This window comes from Camelus dromedarius, chromosome 5, assembly GCF_036321535.1.
Source record: "Camelus dromedarius isolate mCamDro1 chromosome 5, mCamDro1.pat, whole genome shotgun sequence".
Lineage (NCBI taxonomy): Eukaryota > Metazoa > Chordata > Mammalia > Artiodactyla > Camelidae > Camelus > Camelus dromedarius.
The window spans coordinates 11,282,114-11,304,541 of NC_087440.1; the positions used below are offsets into that span (position 1 = coordinate 11,282,114).

At 38.5% G+C, this 22,428-nt stretch overlaps 1 protein-coding gene across 1 annotated transcript; it reads left to right on the forward strand.

Moving 5' to 3' along the window:
• Positions 1–1,627: 1,627 nt before the first annotated feature.
• Positions 1,628–21,144, forward strand: PYGO1 (pygopus family PHD finger 1). The gene is made up of 3 exons (XM_031452741.2): positions 1,628–2,208; positions 16,954–17,039; positions 18,091–21,144. The coding sequence occupies exons 1-3, from the start codon at positions 2,160–2,162 to the stop codon at positions 19,213–19,215; spliced, it is 1,260 nt and encodes a 419-aa protein (XP_031308601.2). The 5' UTR covers positions 1,628–2,159; the 3' UTR covers positions 19,216–21,144.
• The last annotated feature ends 1,284 nt before the right edge of the window (positions 21,145–22,428 follow it).

Sequence of the window (22,428 nt, forward strand, 5' to 3'; positions counted from 1 at the left end):
ATAAAGCATCCAAAATCTCTTAGCAATGATTTTTCTCAACCACTTTCTTTGCACTGAGGATCATACAATAAAAACTCTGTTTTCATATTGACTGATATTTTCAAAGTGCTTTCACATCTTCTCTCAATAACCCTGTGAGGTGGAGGGTAAGATCCAATACTTAGCATGAGTTTATCAGACTTACCAAAGCCCTGTCAATTTAGTTGATCCAGGGCCACTCCCAGTCTGCTGTTATTCAAGCATTCACTCAACAACAAAATTGTTTGAATTCTTGCCAGTCGTTGTTCGGTACCAAAGGATGCAGTAGTGGACTGGGTAAAATTCCTGCCTGCATGGAGGTTACAGTCTAGTTGGGGGATGACGTGGTGGCGGGAGGCTTCTCCTAAGATGCAACTCCTGTAAAATTTCCCCAGCCTATCCTAGTCTGAATCTTCTAATCAGGAATTTCCCCCCAAACTTATAAGAGAAAGGATAACATTTGTCCCCTGGCCACACCATATTCTGTGTTTTAAAGCTGCTGCTGCTGCTGCCGTGGTGCTTGTGTGTTACGCAGCTTTTAAGACTGTACATTGGCCTCCTGTTTACATCTGTTCTCTCTGACATTATGTGTGCAAGTGAATGAGTTCTATGGGTCTTATCTCCGTTAGGAGATTCCTATTTGTGGTTAGTTCTGAGTTCTCATATGATTAAAGAGTGCTTCTCAGTGACTCTAGCTTTAAAATAATGTCTCACCTGACTGAAGACTGGTTTGCATCTACAGATTCTCTTTAGTAGGAAAACTGGAACCCTTAACAACAAAAAGGGAGAACAGTGGCATAAAAGTAAGCTAAAGAATATCAGAGCTAGACGGGACCTTAGAGATGGAAAGATCACAAATCTGAGGCTCAGAGAGGTTACCCAAGTTGCCTCAGGTCACACAGCCTAAATGACTGATGTGTAATCAGTGACCAAATCCAATCTACAATCACCTTCTGGGTGGGGAGGTGCTTTTCCTAAAATTTAACGTCTACATCAAGTCCAGGCGTCTCACCGCTTCCACCCACCCTCCTTTCTTGTATTCATTCCGCATCGCTCTTTCTTTAAGAGTCAAGTCGTTAAAACTTGCCGTTGGGGCACTGCACAAACAGGTGTCCAGACCACGGACACGGAGTAGGAGAACCTGGGTCTCCACAAGCCCGCCGAGAACTCCCCAGCTCCCGCTTACAAAGTTTGCTCGGATCGTACGTTCCTCTTTCAGATCCCTGGCCACGAAGCCAAGGTGCCTGCTGCGGCCTCCGCCGAAGTTCGGAGATGCCGTTTCCTCGCAGAAGCCAGGCTGGAGCGCGTCGGCCGCGGAGCCGGTCGTCCCCGGGCCTGGCGGCGGCCGGGGAACACTCGACGCGGGGCAGCGCGGGGCCGGGCAGAGCAGCCCCTCGGCGCGCGCTGCCCGCCCCGGCCGCCTGGGCCGCGGACCCGCTCAGCCCCGTGCGGAGCGAGAGGCGCGCGCGGGCCGTGGGGGCTGGGCCGAGGCGGAGCGCGAGGCGGCGGCGGCGGCGGCGGCGGCGGGAGGCGCGGCGGGACGAGGCAGCGGCCCCCGCCCCCCGAAGTCCGTCCCCGCGCGGGGCTGGGGAGCTCGGGGCGGGGAAGCCGCGGGGCCGCGCCACGTCCCTCGCCCGCCCGAGAGCGGGTTTTGCAGGCGGCTCCAGGCTGGGGGCTTTTGTGTCTGCGACTCCGGAGCGGCGAGAGCGCAGACCTCCTCCTCAGAGGGCGCTGTGAGTGCGCCGCCAGGGCCGGCCGCCCGCCTCCCGCCTCCCCTGTCAGCGGCTCCTGAGGCGGCGGCGGCGGCGGCGAAGAAGAAGGAGTGGGAGGCGGCGGCAGCGGCGGCGCACTCGTCCTCCGCACACGCCGGCCCCGGGTGGGGGGCCGCTCCCAGGCCGCGCTCCCGCCGCGGCCGCTGAGCCCAGCCGGTGCCCGCACGCCGCCCGGCCGCCCCGGGGCCTCGTCCTCCTCCCAAACTTTGCAAAGTCGGCCCGCGGCCCCGCCGCCCTCGGCCGCGCCTCGGCTCGGAGGCTCGCCTCGCAGCCGCAGCGGCCCCGCGAGGAGGAGGAGGAGCCGCCGCCGCCGCATCAAAGAGACCGAATTCCCGCGGCCTGGGGGGGAGTCATGCTTTGCGGTCTGTAATGTCAGCAGAACAGGAGAAGGATCCCATTTCGCTGAAGAGAGTTCGAGGTAACCGAGAAGGGCGCCGGATGGCGGGGAGCGGGGTGAGCAGGGCGCGCGGGGGCCGCGTGCCCGGCCGCTGGGAGGCCACTGGGCTCTGTCCGGGCCTAACTCCGCGCCGCCCGCGTCCCGCCTGCGCCCCGGGGCCCGGGCTGCGGTCGGAGGCGCGCGGCCCCGGCGCCCGCCCGCCCCGGAGACCTCCGCGCCGAGCCCTCGCCGCCCCGACTTTGTGTTAGGAGGCACTTGAAGCCTCACTCCGCATCCCTTCATAGCCCGCTCCTCGCCCACCTCACCCCATTCGCCAGACAGGCACAATAGGCAGCCCAGAGGGTGAGAAAGAAACACCCCCTGGCAGAGACCACGGACGATGCCCACCCCCCCAGAAAGTAAGTTGGACCGCGCCGGAGTTGACGCTCTCGAAGAAGGTGCAAGGGGGCCTTCGCGTCTCTCCCAGCCCCCCTTCCCACCCTCAAAAGGCAACAGACAGCTTATTTTCCTTAGGCTTAGGAGGAGAAACTATTCATTCAAAAGGCTTTTCTCTATTGGTTTATGGATAAGAATCAAATCGCCCCAGATCTGTTTTATACACGATCGGTTTGCTTTTTCCTCGCACACTAGTTAGGAATATTCCTGCTGCCAGACTGTCTAAGAAAAATCAGAGGGAACGATGTACCAGACAAAAGAATGCACGTTAAGTTCACAGACACCGAGTGCCGTCTGGAAATTTGGGGAATATCCTCCAGCTCTTGTTTCCAGCTTTTAGTAGGGTTAAGGCTGAAAGTCCCAAAGTTGAAGTCGTACTGTTTGTTCATTAAGCAAATATTTATTGAACAACTACTGTGTGCTAGGCACTGTTCTTGGCACTGGGATACCAGAGTGAACAAAGCAAAAAGACCTTCTTCGCTCTGCAGGAGTGCACACTCTCGTTGGGTAAATAAATGGTAAACAAGCAAATGAAAGGTATAGAATGTCAAATGGTAAACGCTTTGGAGAAAATCAAAGCAGGGAAAACGTGTGGAAGTGTGGAGGTAGTGATTATATATATGCAAGAGGGCTCACCTGAATGATGATATTTGAGCAAAGACCCAACGGGAGCAAAGCCATGAGGGTATGTGTGGGAACAGCAGACTTGGTCAACGGAACAGCAAGTGCAAAGGCCCTGAGTCAGGAATTTGCTTAGTGTGTTCAAGCAACTGCAAAGAAGCTACTGTAACTGACGTGGAGTGAGCAAAGGGAGAGTAGTGTGAGCTGAACTGAAGGGTAGGGTGATTGTGTGTTGGGGGCCTTGTGAGCCATTTAAAAGATTGTGGCTTTCACTCGGAGATAGGGTCTGGATGGTTTTGTGCACAAGAGTGACTGAACTGACTTACATTTGTAACTGACTATTGTGTGCAGAGTAGACTGTAGAGAACAAGGGCTGAAATCAAGAGGCTAGTTAGGAGGGCATTGTAATAATCCTTTCATCTAAACGGGATAAAGTGCTTTATAAGTAAGTAGTAAGGTAAATTCCCAGTTGACTTAAGTGATGTAGAGATCAAGGACCACAGACATTCGTCTGTGTTTTCGTACCTTGTGAGTAGAAATTAAACCTACAGAACTGGCTTGTGATGCAGTGACAATGTGGTATCCAAATAACATCACTTGAGTATTTCAGTAGAGATTGATTTTCTTAGCCATTTAAGCAAAAACATAATTTAGAACAGAATATTGTTTTTACAGCCTTAATACCAGCACAGTCTTTCATTTTGTGAAAGTTTTCTATTTCAGCTTGCTTTCTGTGTGTGGTTTTAAGTTGCCAAAGGCTTTGAGGAATAGATGTTTCTGAGATAGACTTTGATGAGTTTGCTGTGCTATTTTGCCTATTATTATAAATTACTTTGGAGTTGAAGGAAAAGAAAGTGTTATCAAGATTATACCTTTGAACTCAATTATCAGTCTTAATCATATGTAATTTTAAATAGAATAGATAGCTATTTTTTTGTGTGTCAAGAGCACAGACCCATCTTCATTTTGTTGCAACTGCTGCTTTTAAGTTTGCTGCCTTACCTGTTGGGAGTTGGCTCAGGTGTCAACTCAAGAATATTCTGAGTTAAGTACCAGAATAAAAGACAAAGCACTTCCAGATGAAAGGAGCGTATAGAGTCAAATTGTCTAAATAAAAAGTATTACGATAAAAATGTAAATACATTTATTTCAAAATAAAAAGTAAAAAAAAAAAACTTTTTTTAAAAGGCAAAGCACTTTTTAGAATAGGAAGAGGGTTTTTTTTGTTTTTGTTTTTTTTTTTTTTGGTGGGGGAGGTAATTAGTTTATGTATGTATTTATTCTTAGAAGATGTACTGGAGATTGAACCCAGGACCTCATGAATGCTAAGCATGTGCCTTACCACTTGAACTATACCCCACCCCAAGAGGGGTTTTTATAATAAGTCATTTTGTACTAATTAGAGCATTAATTTTTAAAACATTTAAAAATTATTTTATAATCCATAAAAGGTACCAGAATATCTACATAAGCTCTTCTGAAGCACAGTTCTGCTGAACTTCACCGCCCTGGAGCTTTTAGTTGCAATTTGTATCATCAGACTGCAGGCAGGATGTGATGTTTGCAGAGCATAAACTCTTGAACATCTCAAACTTTCTCATCCACTGATGTATATAGACAGACTTTAATTGTTATGCATTTATTTCATGAATATTATAAAAAATGAAAGTCATCCAACCTCTTGCTTAGGATAAGACTAAGATATATAGATAGATAGGTATACATTATATGTGTGTATCTGTGTAGAGAGAGATCAATATTTTTTTCAATTTAAATGAATTATTAGAAAATAAAGGTGTAACTCAGATACAGCAAACTTATGACAACATGATTGACTAAGGGCTTTACAGTAGTATACTCTGTAGACCAAGAGCATCATACTTCTCTGGGTTGCGTATTAGAAATGTAGGTTCCTGGACCCAAAGAATCAGGAGTTCTGAGAGATTTCTCTACATCTTTGACAAGATCCCCAGGGGTTCCTTATCTCCCTTGACGTTTGAGAACCTCTCCTGGTAGACCTAGATTGCAAAGGTGAGTGGACCACAGGAGGCTGATTTGTGGTTTTCCAAACTTGTCCTGATATTTTAATATTAGATTCAGAATTGCTATTTAGTGGCAAAGTATCTTGCTCCTGTTTCCTATCAGTTACAACCCCAGACCCTCAACCTTTGGACATAAGCCAGATCCATGAGGATAGATAGGTTCAGCATCTTGATTATCTTTTTATTTCTTCCCTAATTGCCTTGCCCACAGTAAATACCAAATGAATAAATGAGGCACTACACGAAGAAACTCATTCGTATCTTTATGCTGCTTTTGAATTGTCATAGCCCCTCACACTACTTTTGATTTATTTGCCCTTTTCCCTTAGAATGTTACCTGTCATCCTTATTCTAACCAACACTCCCAGTATCCAGTTTTCTTAGAACTCTTAGGTATTGATCTGATGACCATACCCATTCGTTTATTCAATAAGCATTTGTTGGGCAGTCGTAGTGCCAGACAGTGGAAATACATTGATTAAGACGACATAACACCTGTCTTCAAGAACTTTTAGTCTAGTCTAGGATACTGACAAATAAGTAATCAGTTACAAACAGCATGATAAGAACTATGATCATCTACAGGAAATAAAGGAGCATATAACCTATCTTTAAGGGAATCAAGGAAGGTCTCCTAGAGGAGAGTCCTAGAAGCAGTGAGAGTTCCTTTGTTTGAAATGATGCAGAAAGAGCAGCAAGGAGGGTGAGGGATGAGAAAAAGGTCTGGGAAGTCAATGATGATTTTGAGAAGGCACTTTTGGAAGAAAACCACATTTCAAAGCTGTGAATATTAAGTGGTGAAGATGTGATTTAAATGAAGCTTGGTGGTAGAAAGAAAGACATAGTCAATAACTTGGAAAGACAGAATCAAGAGGAAGTTTATATAGGTTCTCTTTATTTTTTCTCCCTTGAAAAAAAAGACTTATTTGTAGACTTACAGAAGAACCTGATATAGTGGGAGAGGGGGAGAAACTGAAAAGGCAACAGAAAGAGAGGCTAACTCATTAATAAAGCATTCAGTACATGTTTTTAAATATCTACTATGTGCTAGGCATTCACTGTTCCGGAAGCCAGGCATGAGACAGATGAGGCTCCTGTTCTCCTAAGTTAGGTTTCTGCATATGAGAGAAGGGGAGTAGCACCAAGGATGCAAAAGAGGAAGTACTCTTAGAGAAAAAAGAGAAAATTAAGGCAGAAAAACAGGAATTTAAAGATGAAGGAAGTTGAAGCATTCATTTCAGATGAAATGCTTTTTTTTTTTTGCATAAATGCCACACAATTGTCTGATTTGTTACTAATTTTGCCTGAAGAAATTATGACAGCAAACTTTATGAGTTGTATCAGAAATACGCTGAACACTCTATAGTATTAAGATAATTCCATCTGGACTATGAACAAGTGATAATTCTTGAGTAGAAACAGAGGTTTCACTATTCATGAGGCAAAAGTGATTAAAGACCTATCTGCTTTTAAAAGACTGTGCACCCTCAGGTGAAATGCTTTTAACCAGAGTTAGAAATGACATTGGAGAGGTAAGGATGTATTTTAGAGTGGAATAATAACAAATGTCGCAAAAGTACTAAAAGTAGACTTTACTAAGAAATACAGACTGTCTTGATCAGAGGAGTGTATGGAAGATCTGGATTAAGATTGAAGAGGAAGCATAATTTACATAGTCACAGAATTGAGAAGAGCCAGTGAGAATAAGTCTAAAGGAAAGGATTGGGTTTTTTTTGTTGTTGTTGTTTTGTGTTGTTTTTTAATTAGCACATGTAAGGCTAGGCAGATTGTCAGGAAAGTGAATTTGGTTTTCGACACACTGAATAAATATCCCCCTGGGATGTTCCAGGGTATGCAGCGGATATACATGGCTTGGAACTGAGGCAGGTGGTCTGAGCCAGAAATAGAGATCTGGAAGTTATCTGTAAACATGTGAATACTAATTGATGCCCTGGGAGTAGATGAGCTCACCCAAGAGAGTGAAACGTGAGAAGAGAAAAGCATTGAGAAAAACAACTTTGGGAACACTCACATTTAGGAAATAAAAAGAGACATGAGGACTCTGAAAAACTTGATGTGAAGGAGTAGCCAGAGAGGTGGAGGAGAAAAACATAAGACAGTGGTGTCACAGGTAGGTAAAAAGAAGAGTAAATTTATGAGGGGGAGATAAATGGATTTTGTTTTTAACAAGTTGGATGAAAGGTGTGTATCTGTGAGACGTTCAGCATGCTTAGTCTCCCATATCCCCTAACTTGATGAACATCGTTTATCTAGTGACCCAAACCCATCCCCCATTTACTCAACACTGTTCTGAAGTCCAAGATTATCCTGGATTCTCGGTCTTGTTTTTTTTGTTTTGTTTTGTTTTTTAATGGAGATACTGGGGATTGAACCCAGACCTTGTGTATGCTAAGCACATACCTATCTATACCCTCCCGCTTTAGTTTTTGAACCCATCATCTCCTTAGCCTTTCCACAGCCATGGTTTCCATGACCCCCCTTTTTTGTCTTTCTTAACCCATTTCCCACAATGCTACTTACTGCTGGTGATAAATAACTACCATCTTTTGAGTAGATACCAAGCAGTTTGCTAAGTAGTTTAAATGGATCATCTTGCTAATTCTCTCAATAACCCTCTAAGTTAGATGTTATTATCATTCTAGGTTTACAGTTGAGGAATTGATGCTCAGAGAGGTTAAGTAATATGTGGTTAAGTAACATATTCAAGTTTACCCAGCTAGTAAGTGGCAAAGCTAGATCTTAAATTCTAGGGCTCTAAATCTTGGCTACTATGTTCTATTGCCATAGTGCTCCCCAGACACAACTTAGTCATATTACTCTTCCTTGTAAAATTCTTTGGTGGTTCCCCATTGCATTTAGGATAAAAATGCAACCTTTTTCTATTAACCCAGTCCAACCTTCTTGTATTTTCACTTGGCACAGGCCTACCACTTAGTCTTCTATCCTTCATATTCCATGAAGTGCTCGCCCTTGTCTCTCGTGCTCCAGTTCTGAAATACTCACATTTCATCTCTAGATGTTGTCATGATCTCTCTTGCCTTTAAATTTTTCTTTGCACATTCTGTTCCTTCTGCTGGATACAACTTCTTTTTTCCCCAGCTTTGTTAAGATACTCATTCTCAAAGCATCAGCTCTGTTGAAACCTCTCAGCTTGTCTTTGCTGATGCTCCTCCCTCAGTCAAGATTAGATGGGAGTTCCTCATATTCCCTCGACATCCAGTGCTCATCTGTCATCGTATTTATCACATTAAATTTAAGGGTTTCCAAAAAAAGAAAGAAAAAATTATTTCCTCTAAATTTATGGAATCCTTACTGGGAGGAATCATTGCTTTTATTTCTGTGCTTATGGAAGCTCAGCAGATGTTTCTAAAATCTAATTTGATGAATGTTAACAGAAAGGTTTCAGTAACTTCAGGTAACTTAGTTTACTTTCCCCAGAGTTGTGGAGGAGTTACCTCTTGGGAAGATTATACAATTCTCTCTTCCAACACTCTTATTCCAGGCAACTGAAGAGGTCTAAGTCATCTTTACTTTCAGGGTTCGCCATAAGGGATGGTCAGGAGTCTCCTTTCCTATTCCCAGTCTCTGTAGACATGCTAATAGCAATATTGAGAAACAGTGCAGCATTTTGACTCTGCAGCTTGGCTGCCAGGGTTCTTATCCCAGCTCTACTGTTTACTAGCTGTGTGTTTTTTAGCAAGTTACTTAACCTCTCCTCCATCAGTTTCCTCAGCTGCAAAATGAGAATAATAACAGGACTTATTTCATAGCATGGCTTGAAGGATTGGAATGGTTGATTGGAACGGTTGCACTTAAAATGGTGTCTGGTACATTGTAAGTTATCTGCATGTTTTACCTTTAAATTCAGAAATAGAAGCTCTAAAATATACATTCTAAAAGAAAATAAGTAATCTGATCAACATTCACTTTCAGGTATATTTAATCAATTAATCAATCAAATGGCCTACAACATATTCTTTCTTGTTTCAGTTGAGTGTGAATATGAAGTGAACAAAAATGAAGGTTCCTTCACTCTAGGAAGAATATAATGAACAGCAACAAAAAAAAACTGTAAAAGCAGAAACTGCTCAGATCTCACAGTTTAGCTGAAAAAGACAAGTGTAAGCTGTTTACCACATGATTTTTGTGCATATCTGCAGCTTTGTTCTCCATGATTTCTGAAGTAGTCTGTTTAAAAATTTGACTGACTTTGCTAATAAAATAAGTTTATTATTAGAAGTATTATTGTATAGAGTCAGCTTCACACATGGACACTATCCACCTGCCCTCCTAGCTTTACTTCGTGAACAGCCTTAAAGCTCATGCACCTCAGTAATGCAAAGATCATTAGTTTGGAGAGAACACCTGGCACAGGAACCACAAACATTTGAAACCTTAAATCACTGACGTTGAGGGCTTTCTGAATTTGATATTTATGTCATGCCCAAATTGATCCAGATTTGGGGCATCACATAGTGGACACTTTCTGCCTCAATTCTCAAAGGAAATAATGGCTCTTTCTTTTCAATCTCATAAGGCCATTTTGCCAGATGCTTGATGGAATTCATACAATACTCTATTCACATATTAATTCACAATATTTCCATCCCAAGGTAGAGACCAGTATTTCAGAAGTATGTGTTTCAGGTGAAGACACAGCTGTTAGCTAAGATACTCACATCTATAGTAAACAATGGAATAAACTGACATTATATCCCAGACTTCTGTGCTATTGTGAAAAACTAATATTTGAAGGTCCACTGATTGTGTTGACACTGCTGGCTATTAGATGTTTTGATGGGATGTTAAGTACTATAGAAACTGAAATGAAGTGTGCTAATGGTATAGTCTAATCTAAAGGAAAGCAAAATGAGAACTAATATTTGAGTGCTCACTGTGTGCCAGGCAGTGTGTTAGGCACTGTCTTAGTCTGCTTGGGCTGCTGTAACAGAACACCATAGACTGGGTGGCTTTTAAACAATGGATATTTTATTTATTAGAATTCTGGAGGCTAGAAAGTCCAAGATCAAGGTGCTAGCAGATTTGGTGTCTGATGAAGACCTGTTTCGTGGTTCATAGATAGCAGTCTCCTTACTCTGTCCTAACATGTGGAAGGGGAGAGGGAGCACTCCCAGGTCTGTTTTATAAGGGCACTAATTCCCTCATGACCTAATCATCTATTGAAGGCCCGACTTCCTAGTACTATCACATTGAGGGGTTAGGATTTCAACATAGGAATTTTGGGGGAAAACCTGGTTTGTGTCATTTAATCAGCCTAGAATACATACTTATACCAGTACTTACACATATGAGAATACACACTTACTTGGAATAATGATGAAGCAAGTCTGTTTAAAGGAAAATATTAATTATAAACTATTTTTATATTAAAATAATACAGTGACATTACTTACGAGAACAGTTACTATCATAAACCAAACCATTATTGTGAATAAAGTGAGTTTTAAAAAGGAAAATTTTAAATATATAAAAGGCACACTGCTATCTAGTGTACTGAATAATGCTCTCCTCCCTTTTAAGGACTTGGAGCCAAAATAGATTGAGTCTTTTTTTTTTTAGATTGAGTCTTTAATAGGAAGAATAAAGGAGTTGTAACTAGATCTAAAAACAAAAAAATACATAAAAGGCCTCAAGTAAATAATCCACTCTTTACAACATAAAAAGTACCTACAAATAGAAAAAATAACTTTATACTTATAAATGGATTTCATATCAAAAAATCATTAATTTGTAGACTCTTTAGATGGGAAAAAATTGCTTCATTTACTAGGTTGGACTCTCTTGTAAGCCTGTAAGGAGAGAAACAACTTCAGCTTCCAGCTCTGGATAAAGGTTAAAGGGTGAAAGGAGAGGTATTATTTTGCTGAATTGAGATTGATTTGCATAATGAGGGGTGATAATATATAGACAGACAGATGAAATTCCATAGCTTTCTTAAGGTGGGAGAGGTTTCTTTTTCTATTGTTGACATCACCCTTTCCCACTTCTGTTCCCCTTATGCATGCAGAGGGCACTGGGCAGGTAGGAGTGAAGAGATGAGGTGAAGACATTGAAATATTAACAAAAGGATTAGAGTGGCCATTCTTACAGTAAGCTGTAGAAGTCCCCTTTTTCTTGGTTCTGTGCCCCACCACTCTCAATATCTGGATGAATTGTCGTGGTCTACTTGTAGAGTTGGCAGCAGCAGATATGTAGAGCAGATAAAGAGAAACTTTGGTACCGAAATTAATTAGGGTAACTTAAATAACTAGCTCTTTAACCACTACTTTCCCCTCCCCAGGATTCTGACCTTGTACTTTTTTTTTTAAAGAGTAAGAGTTACAGAAATTCTTGGTAGCGTATATTCTAATTAGCCCTGCTGACCATGAATCTGATCTAACATTACTTATTACATCATGGAGATGACAGAACCACCAGTATTGCAGGTAGAAGCAGGAAGGACCTAGGTAAGGTCAGGAGTCAAAGCCACTGGAAGTGTTATGTAGTTAACCCTTTAGATGAACAATAGGGGGGCAACAGAGACCAGTGAGAACTTCAGGATTTGTTTTATGGAGGGAAATATTAGACTCTTAAGTAAAAAATTAATACCATAAAATTCAATTTTCAAAAAAGAATTTTACATGGTTTTTCTCACAGATTACTTGGAAATAATGAATTTATTTTGTATTCCAAATACAAATAATTTCAAATGTCAGAGTTTTGCCTTACAGTAAGTATAAGCAATTATTATTAAAAGTTTTAGAAGGTAAACAGAGATGGTCAATACTAACCATTATGAGTACATTTTGTCCATCTGTACATTAAAATTACAGAATTTTAATTGTAAAATTATAGTTATCCAGTAGTTTTGACAGTGCTGTGAATGGTAATTTATATATTCTAGATTAGAAGCTTGTTTGTTAATAGTTTTATTTTTAAGAATTACCTTTTTTAATTTATGTTTTTGTTGTAATGAAATAGCCATAACAGATGTTAGGAAAGACAGGACTTTGATATTTGGCCCCTTTGTTTATTTATGTGACCACTTTATTATTTGACTTCGAGACCATTGCTAATTCTTTTCCGTATGAGACTCATCAGAATTTCTAGGTGTTCAGATTCAAGAACAAGACTTCTCTGTATTCAGTATGTTAGCATATACTGTTGTAGAAAACTGCATACAAATTGTTAATATGAACTCATCAGTTCATTTTATATAGGCTACTGAATAGTTATAAATTAATGATAGATTTAGTCATTCCTGAACCATCCAGTTTTGAACAAATGACCTTAAGGGGTTGACTGGATCTTTCTATAAGTTCTTTACTTACAGTTTACTCAGATGGGATTACCACATCAAATTAGAATTAAAAGATAGGATTTCCTTTATTATTTTTTTATTTAAAAAAATTTAATGATCACAACTATATTTTAATTTAATGAAATGTGTATATCTTTCTCTATTTGTGGTTTTTTTAATTGAAGTATAGTTGATTTACAATATTATATTAGTTTCAAGTGTACAACATAGTGATTATTTTTTATACATAATACTAAGATAAGAGTTCCTTTAGTTTGAACCAGAAGTTTCCATTTTTGCCTTTTGTGGGCCACTGAGGAAGACAGTATATGCATAAGATTTTAGGGAGGCAAAATAGTATCTTAGAAGTAGATAAACCTAGTTTTATCAAGCAACAGAGCAAAAATAGGTAAGTTGGACTTCATCAGAATTAAAAACTTATGTGTGTTAAAGGACATATTTGCAAATCATGTATCTGATAAGATTCTAATATATACTAAGGGTAAAGTATATACTAAGTATAAAGAATTCTTAAAACTTAACAAAAAAGACAAACAGTTTAACTGAAAAAATAGGCATTTGAATAGGCATTTCTTCAAAGAAGATATATAAATGATCAATAAATACATGAAAAGATGGTTAATATGATTAGTAATTTTGGAAATGCAAATTAAGCACAAGGAGATACCATTTCATGCCCACTAGTGTGGCTATATTAAAACAAATCTGTTTTTTGGGGGGAGAGTGGGATATAATTAGGTTGGTTTGTTTGTTTGTTTGTTTAATGGAGGTACTGGGGATTGAATCCAGGACTTTGTGCCTGCTAAGCAGGCACTTTACCCCTGAGCTATAACCTGCCCTCTCATAGCTGCTTTTGTCTGACCAGGGTTATGACCCCTTTATAATTCCATTTCTTTCTTTCTTTTTTTAAAATGGGGATGATTTTCCTACCTCAGGTTTGTTTATGAAGATTAAGTGAAAGAACATAGATATAGTTAGATATAAACTTTCAAGATAAGATGGTAGAACAAAGCTACTTTACAGAGTCTCTTTTTAAATTTCAAGTCAAATTAACCAAAACGTTTTTCAAAAGTAGCAAAAATGTTCAGCAGCAGCACCAAATGAGAAGTAGCACAGCCCAATAACATAAATCTAGAAGAGAGTGAAATGCGAATCACTGGCTTAGGCTTCTAAAACCTTCTCTGCCCCTTGGAAGCTGTTGACGATGTATGAAGTTTGGAGAATTCTCACTAATAACCCCAAGTCTGGAGAAAAGCCAATTAATTAAATGAGTAGTCTCATCTTCTCACTCCTTTGAATAAGAAAAAAATGAGTGCACAGAGGAAATTTTTGTTTTTCTTTTAAAGACTCTGACAGAAAAGAAGGCTTCAGGGATATCAACTGAATCAGAGGATATGAGGGAATCCCTCCCATGTGAGTGGGTTACTGCACCCCTCAGCTAGGTAGATGTGCATTTAACAAAACTTCAGAATTAAGAGCATGGATGTTTCAAGGAAATGCAACAGGCTAATCTTACTGACATAGGCAAGCATTATAAAGAGAATATTTGTATATCCATGTAAAAAATCCATGTCCATATAAATATAACACTCATATAAAAATTAGTAAATTGGATTTATTCCAAGCTAATCAGGCTGGGTTCAACATTAAAACAATGTAAAGGAAAAACATCATATGGTTATCTAAATAGATGGAGCATATCACTTATGCCAAACAAACAGTCTTAGATATGAATAAGAGGGAGTCAAAGTCGCCCATGTTAAATCAGAGCTTAAAATGTCTGAGCAAAGTTACAAGATAAAAATAAAAGCATGATAACTATGCAGACACACTATAGCAAACTAGTGCGCTAACAAACACAAAGAAAAGAAACAGCATACAGACGATGAAGAACCCATAACCTACGAGACGGAAGGAAATAATCCACATGTACTTCATAAAATAAAACAAGAACTCAAAGGCAAGATGATAATAACACACAATGAGATGAAGGGTAAATTGCAGACCTAAGGAAACAAATTGAGGACTAAACATATATGTAGAACAAATGCATAAATTAGAAATAAGAAGCAGAATAAAGGTAACAATTAAGTTACATAATAGAAAAGCTTTAAATAAACAGATGAAGTGCAGATGAAAAAGACAGAGTAGTCAGAGGATTAACTAATGGATATGGAGCTAAAAATTTCCCTAGCATAATGATAATACCCCTGAAACAGCACTCAACAAATAGAACAGAAAAAGTATTCAAAGATATGAAAAAAGAAAGTTTACCTGAAGCAAAGAATTGAATCTAGAGATTAGAAAATACCCTGCTAAATTTAGGGAGGAAAAAAGTAGAATGAGATGTGATACCATATTATCCTCAACTTTCAAAACAGGAAGTCAGTCTACATAGGATTGAAGAAAGAAAAACCATACCTTCTCCGACTTCGTATTTTTCTTGGTGTTTTTTCTTAGTCTTAGAGAATTCTTTCAAAAATTTCTCTTTTGGTAAAGAAACATTTACTATAGTCTTCCGTTTAACTTAGTCCATTTTCCTTCATTAAATTCTAATAAAGTTAAAATTTATTGCTTTTATTTTAAAAATAGAATCCCATTTTTATAAAGGTATTAGTATCCCTCTTTATATGCAGAAGGAAAAGTAGGTAGGTAAGCTGGAAGTCTGGAATGATGTTAACGGAGTAGTAATGATAGTTTCTGGCTGGTGGGATTGAGATATCTATCAGTCAGGGTCTAGTCAGGACACAGAAACCATAACAGTTATTTTTAACAGAATTCAATATAAAGTACTGTTAACAGATATTAAACCGGCAAAATAATAAACTAAAGTTTTTACAGAGGTATAAACTGGGGGAAACAGCTACCATTCTTGAGGCTGTGGGACACTGGAAAGAGGAATTATTGAAATATATAAATACACAGGAGGGATCCTTTAGAGTTTACACTCAGGTCTCTAAGATGGGGGTGCTGCTTAGGTTATCTTAATGTCTATGGGGTTAGAGGATGGACCCTGTGGGCCTGAGACTCAGACACCCAGTGCTGATGTCTCTGAGGAGGGCATAACAGGGCTGTCTGGTTAATAAGCAGGGTAAATAAAAACAATGTTATTTTGTTCTAGATGGCTAGCCAGAACAGGGAATACCTTTCCACCTGTTAGAAGTCTTCCTCTTCATCCTTCAGTAAGGCTTTTAAAAAGTTTTTATTCATTCTGATCTTGTGCATTTCTTAAATTTATTGCTAGCTATTTTAGTTTAGTTTTGTTTCAGTAAGTGAAAGCTTTTGTTACACTTTATCTTTTAACTGGTTGTAGTTGGTATATATGAAAGCTTTTGATGTTTAAATATTAATTTAACTTCCAGAATCCTCACTAAAATTTTGTTATTGTTTGTCATAGTTTTTCACCTCCATAATATTTAAACTTCTCCTAAATAGCTCTTACAGAAATCTACTTTGCATTTTGTTGTGTATGGGACTATGGCCAGCATGCTGATTTCTCTTCATTGTTCAGAATTCTCTGTAATAAAAATTTTGTTTTTTAAATGGAAAAAATTACACTGACAAAATTTTTAAAACTTCTTAGATTCACAGTCAAGCTTTTTGCTTTTGCCTGATCATACACTATTGAGAAAATCATACTCACATACATTGTTGTATTTTGACAATATCCCTTGAAGAAGTAAAAGGCACATAGCTATGATGCCATAATTCCAGTTCTAGGAATGACTTGTACATGAATGTAAGGACATTTATATGTAGATTTTCATTGCAGAATAGCAAAGGTTTGTAAACCACCGAAATATCCATCAGTAGGGAAGGGACTACTTAATGAATCATGGTACAGTCATACTATGAGATAACTACTCATTTGTACTATACACAATGACATGGAGTGATTTCCAAGTAGGAAAGCAAGGTACAGACCATTGTGCAGGGTATGCGTGCCATCGTTTGTGTACTCCGAAAAGATATTATACTGGGATTTATCTAGATTATCTTTGGACAGATAGACCAGAAGCTACCAACAGTGGTTGCCTCAGGGACGGGGAACCGGATGACTGAAGGTTTGGGAGTGGGATGGAGGCTTAATCACTGGAAGAATAATAAAAAATGCTATGGGAGTAGAGGTGAATTACTGTTTCTGGCTGAGATTATGGGGAAGATTTTTTTGAAGAACAAAGATAATAAAAGCTTAGTATTGCTTTTACCTAGTTAAAAAAAAATAGAAAACATATGAATGGGTAGCTATAATAGATATTGCTATGAGAGCTACAAAATTTCCCTTACAAGTAGAAATATTATCTGGATTTATTTATTTATTTTTAGGTGGTGATAGTGGACTGGATGGGTTAGGAGGACCAGGTGTACAACTAGGAAGCCCAGATAAGAAAAAACGCAAGACAAACACACAGGTAAATTGGTATTTTCTTTAATAACAGTTTTTCTTCACTGATATGTTTAGGCTGTTAGGTGAATTTAACTTAGGTCATGGGTTTTGTTTCCTGTCCTCATTCAGAACCTAGTAGTGAATTCTGAAGTGATTGTTTTTTGTTTTTAAGTCTGCAACTAGTGGCTATTATTTGACGTAGGCCTAGGGTGAATATTGTGAGAAGAAAGTATAGGCAGATGAATTAAAATGCTTATTCTTAAATCTAATTTAAAAGGAATTGATGCCTGTAGTTTTACTAAAAGATTTAAAAATATATGGATACAAATTTAACCTGGAGTAATGTTCAGCTATTGCAATAAATCAGTAGGATGTACGTATCATGAAATAGTCGTGGTGGAGGCATCTTTTGTCTGTAACCTGTGGTTGTAATAAACAGTTACAAATACGGACTTTCTTGGTTTTATCCTCTATAAATTTGAAGCACTCTTTTTATTATAAAGACTGAAAATAGGTATGAAGTGTGTACAGATTACTTTATTTAAGTTTCATGTGTTAAACTTGCAGTGTGACTAAAACTGGCCGTTTATTTTTCCATTCTTAGGCCTAGAGCTTAGTATTTTGGGAATACCCTAATAGCTACTCCCAACGTTAAGCTAGGGAAAAAGAATTAGATTCTGTTTATTGTTATTTAATTTTATGGCTGTTTGGAGGTGTAAAAGGTATTTTTAGTTAAAATTTTAAGTGAATGATTCTAGAGTTATAGGTAAGCTTATTAAATGAAAAATTATTATAATGAAGCTTCTTTTGAGGGTTGAATATTTTTAGAGTTTGTAACGATCGATTTGAACTCAAAAGAGCATACCTTATTTCTTTTCCTAAGTGAAAGAAATCTATATTTATCATTAAATATAATTAAATATAAATACTACTTGGAGTTGAAAGGTCAAGTGAATTAAATTTTTGTAACACTTCAAGAGAAATTTAACTAAAGCTAGGCTCCTAAGTGTTAACAGAACCATTTTAATGGCTTATTTGATCAAAAACATGTATTTTACTTTACATTCTCATTTCAGGGGCCTTCTTTTCCTCCGTTGTCTGAGTATGCTCCGCCACCGAATCCAAACTCTGACCATCTAGTAGCTGCTAATCCATTTGATGACAATTATAATACTATTTCCTATAAACCACTACCTTCTTCAAATCCGTATCTTGGCCCTGGGTACCCTGGCTTTGGAGGCTATAGCACATTCAGAATGCCACCACATGTTCCTCCAAGAATGTCTTCCCCATACTGTGGTCCTTACTCACTCAGGAATCAGCCACACCCATTTCCTCAGAATCCTTTGGGCATGGGTTTTAATCGACCTCATGCTTTTAACTTTGGGCCACACGATAATTCAAGTTTTGGAAATCCATCTTATAATAATGCACTAGGTCAGAATGTTAACATGCCTAATCAACATTTTAGACAAAATCCTGCTGAAAACTTCAATCAGATTCCTCCACAGAATGCAAGCCAAGTATCTAACCCTGACTTGGTGTCTAACTTTGTCCCTGGAAATAATTCAAATTTTAGTTCTCCATTAGAATCTAATCATTCCTTTATTCCTCCCCCAAACACTTTTGGTCAAGCAAAAGCACCACCCCCAAAACAAGACTTTAGTCAAGGAGCAACCAAAAACACTAATCAAAATTCCTCTGCTCATCCACCTCACTTAAATATGGATGACACAGTGAATCAGAGTAATATTGAATTAAAAAATGTTAATCGAAACAATGTAGTAAATCAAGAGAACAGCCGCTCAAGTAGCACTGAAGCTACAAACAACAGCCATGCAAATGGGACACAGAATAAGCCACGACAACCTAGAGGTGCTGCAGATACATGCACCACTGAGAAAAGCAATAAATCCTCTCTCCACCCAAGCCGTCATGGCCATTCTTCCTCTGACCCAGTGTATCCTTGTGGAATTTGTACAAATGAAGTGAATGATGATCAGGATGCTATCCTGTGTGAAGCCTCTTGTCAGAAGTGGTTTCATCGGATCTGCACTGGAATGACTGAAACAGCTTATGGCCTCCTAACAGCAGAAGCATCAGCGGTATGGGGCTGTGATACCTGTATGGCTGACAAAGATGTTCAGTTAATGCGCACTAGAGAGACTTTTGGTCCACCTGCAGTGGGCAGTGATGCTTAATCACGGGCATTAACTACAGTGGTTTTTTTCCCCCTGTGTGTTACGGAGGTTCAGTGACACAGGATTTTAGTGTTTCACATTTTTTTCCAATGCACACACAAAAAGATTATTTACCTTTTTGTTTTTATTAATATCCCACTTCATTGCTAGTGCAAACTTTGTGTTGTCCTTGTTTGCTATCTTAAATAAGAATAATGTATATGAGGGTGCATTAGAAAATACTATACAAATAAATGTTAGTTGTTGTTAATAATAAACAAAAAAGCCTCTTGAAGCTTCAAAATAATATATAGCAAATGTAGGCAAGTTTTGACTTCTAAAAGTTAGAATCTTTGAGAAGTTTAACAGTTGACCCTTGAACAACACAGGTTTGAACTACATGGGTCCACTGATCTGTGAATTATTTTCAGTAAACATGTACTATAGTACTATGTGATCCATGGTTAGTTAAACCTGAGGATGGGGAATCATGGATTCAGTGGGCTGACTGTAAAACTGTGGGCAGATTTTTGACCATTGGGGGGTTGGCACCCCTAACAGCTGTGTTGTTCAACGGTCAACTGTGTTTCAGTGCTGAACTTTGGCAATATCAAGTTAAACATTTATTTCAAAAAAAAATTTAAGGATCCATTTAACATATTTTCAGAAAGAATATAGGTAGCTGAAACATGGAAGAAAGCATACATTTTAATGGATGTTTTAAAAAATAATAGAATATGGCACCAAATTCCTCCCATACTAGGGTCCTTGACGTTAGTGACTTTCATATTTTCAAGTCAGTCTTTCCAGGATATCTGTACAGATATGAGACAGATGTTAACATATAATAGATATTCAATAGGTATTTGTTGATTAACTTGTGGACTGTACCATATTAAATTGCTAATGTTAGATCAGTTGAAAATTGACTATAATTAGTAGAGTTGTCATAAAGTATGTTTTTAGTTGTGCTATTTAGAAATATAAAAGTATTTTGCTCTTCAGTTTTCAGTTTTCTTTGATTATGGAGTTGTTTTGTTACTGTTTTCCAGAGAAATAAATAATACAGTATCCTTAGAAGAATTGTGAATACTTTTCTTAATATCATTTCAAACTGGGACATATGCAAATAAGATAGGTAGAAACATCACTTTGGTCTTAGAGAGCTCTGCTGGCAAAAGAACCACTCAGTGGTGGTTTGAAAAAAATCTTGTTCTGGGGATCTGAATTCAAAAATGAGCCTCAGGGGAATTCAAAATCCATTTTAAGCAAAAATCAATGAAGAGCCAAGGTGAGCACTAACTCACAACAATTCGAGGCCTTGCAATTGACAAAGAGTTTCTGCTGTGACTGGGGAAAGTGTAAAATATGGACTTGCGAGTATTCTCTTGAGAGATGATCAAGAATGGAGACAGTCGGAGGTGCTCGAATTAAGAGTCAAAATAGCAGAAACCCATTTTTGGAGTGGATCATAATCTGTAACCAAAAAAAAGATACTCTATAACAGTTGATAATAATTTATATAAATGATTGGATATTGATAAAGCTCCCAAACTTGAATCATCATTATCATTGTAACCGAAAAAGTTCTGAAGACCATATGGTGATCTGCAAAAGGGATAATTACTACCATTTAAACCTTGGTGAAATGACAGCGGCAGCAATATTGCCAAGAAATTTAAGTTATGCAGGAAAAGTTTGATTAAATGTCCTTTGGTTAATAAACATGAACCCAACACTTTGACATGACAGCACTTGACTTCACATGTCACAAGCCACTAAAGCAAAGTTCACTGAATTGAGCTATTAAATTTTGTGTCTATCGTAGTCACCAGAACTTTGTCTAGTGAATTGCCATCTTTTTCATCATTTGGAGATTTTTCTAAGAAACAACATATTCTCCAGCTGAGAAATAGGAATTAGAGAGTTTGAACAATTTACAGAGCCTAACAAATGATGAATTTTCTAAGAATGAAATATTTAATATCCTATTAGAAGAAAAGTATTAATGCTCATTATGTGTATTTTGATTGAATAAAACTTACTTTTTAAAATGCATTGTTTTAATTTTGACCTACAAAACAGCAATTTCATATGGTACAAGATAATATAAGATTTTCTCCATTTGCCTGTGACTAGTTAGAGATGAGTACAAAATATTTTAAATACAGTTATAAACTATGTGTCTTTATAGTTTTAGGAAATGAAATGATACAAATTCTAATACTAGGTACTCCTTTGTGTGAAAACTTTACCAGCTGAAACAGGTTAAAATGCAGTAGTTTTGGATGATTCTTGACATTTGATGTGTTCAGCAGCATACTCGAAGATCACATTTTGCTTAACATTGTAGCTTTGATTAACATAATTGTCTAAATGTTTAAGGACCTAGTTATGTTGTTTTTGAAATCTTGTGAGTGCTGATTTGTAAGAAATGGTGCACTGACTGCTATATGCCCAGTCCTAGCATCAGATCTTGATGTTTTATGACCGAATACAGTTGGTTAGAGACTGAGTAGAACCTTCCAGTGTCCTCAGGAGTTAACACTTCACGTGGTAGGACTTGAGTTGTGCTCACTGCTAAAGATGAGTGTGCAGTTTCTTAAGCCCTCTACTGCTTACAGTTTTAATAGTTAGTTGTGAAAATGAAATAACCTGTCCCAAGTTAGTCTAAAAATACTTGGCTTATAATGTGATTTGTTCATTTTCCATTTCCAAGTCGTTGCTTTTAAAAACCTAGAAACAAGTGATTTTTTTATTCATGTATTTAGGTCTTCAGAGCACTTTACTTAAGGAAGAAGCTGTAAATATTCAAAAGAAAAACCCATGGTTGATTCTGACAATAGGCAGACTACAGTCATAGCTGATGAATGTTTTCATGTATTTGAATTAATTTTCTTACTAGTTCTGTATTTGTCTCTACATGACACTTAGTCAAAAGTTATCTGGATGCTTTTTGGTAGGGAAAATGATGAGCTATAAGAATGGCCAGATATTTGCCTAATTTGACTCAGAGAAAGCTATTATACAAATTGGTATGGCTTTCTTAAGACAAATGACAAGCTGCCCTAAACATTTAAAAATATTCAGTGAGGGAAAGAAATACACACAGGTGGAATAATCTTCCAGCAGCATTACACCTTTTTTGGGGGGTGTAATCCTTTTCCTTCACTGAAAGGCCTACTCTCACATGCACACATATCAACAAAGAACTGAGCAGGAAATCTTGGGGTT

Coding starts and splice junctions, on each gene's coding strand:
- PYGO1 (XM_031452741.2), top strand. CDS start 2,160: ATGTCAGCAGAACAGGAGAAGGATCCCATTTCGCTGAAGAGAGTTCGA. Junction 2,209..16,953: donor TTCGCTGAAGAGAGTTCGAG/GTAACCGAGAAG, acceptor ATTTATTTTTAG/GTGGTGATAGTGGACTGGAT. Junction 17,040..18,090: donor AACGCAAGACAAACACACAG/GTAAATTGGTAT, acceptor TTCTCATTTCAG/GGGCCTTCTTTTCCTCCGTT.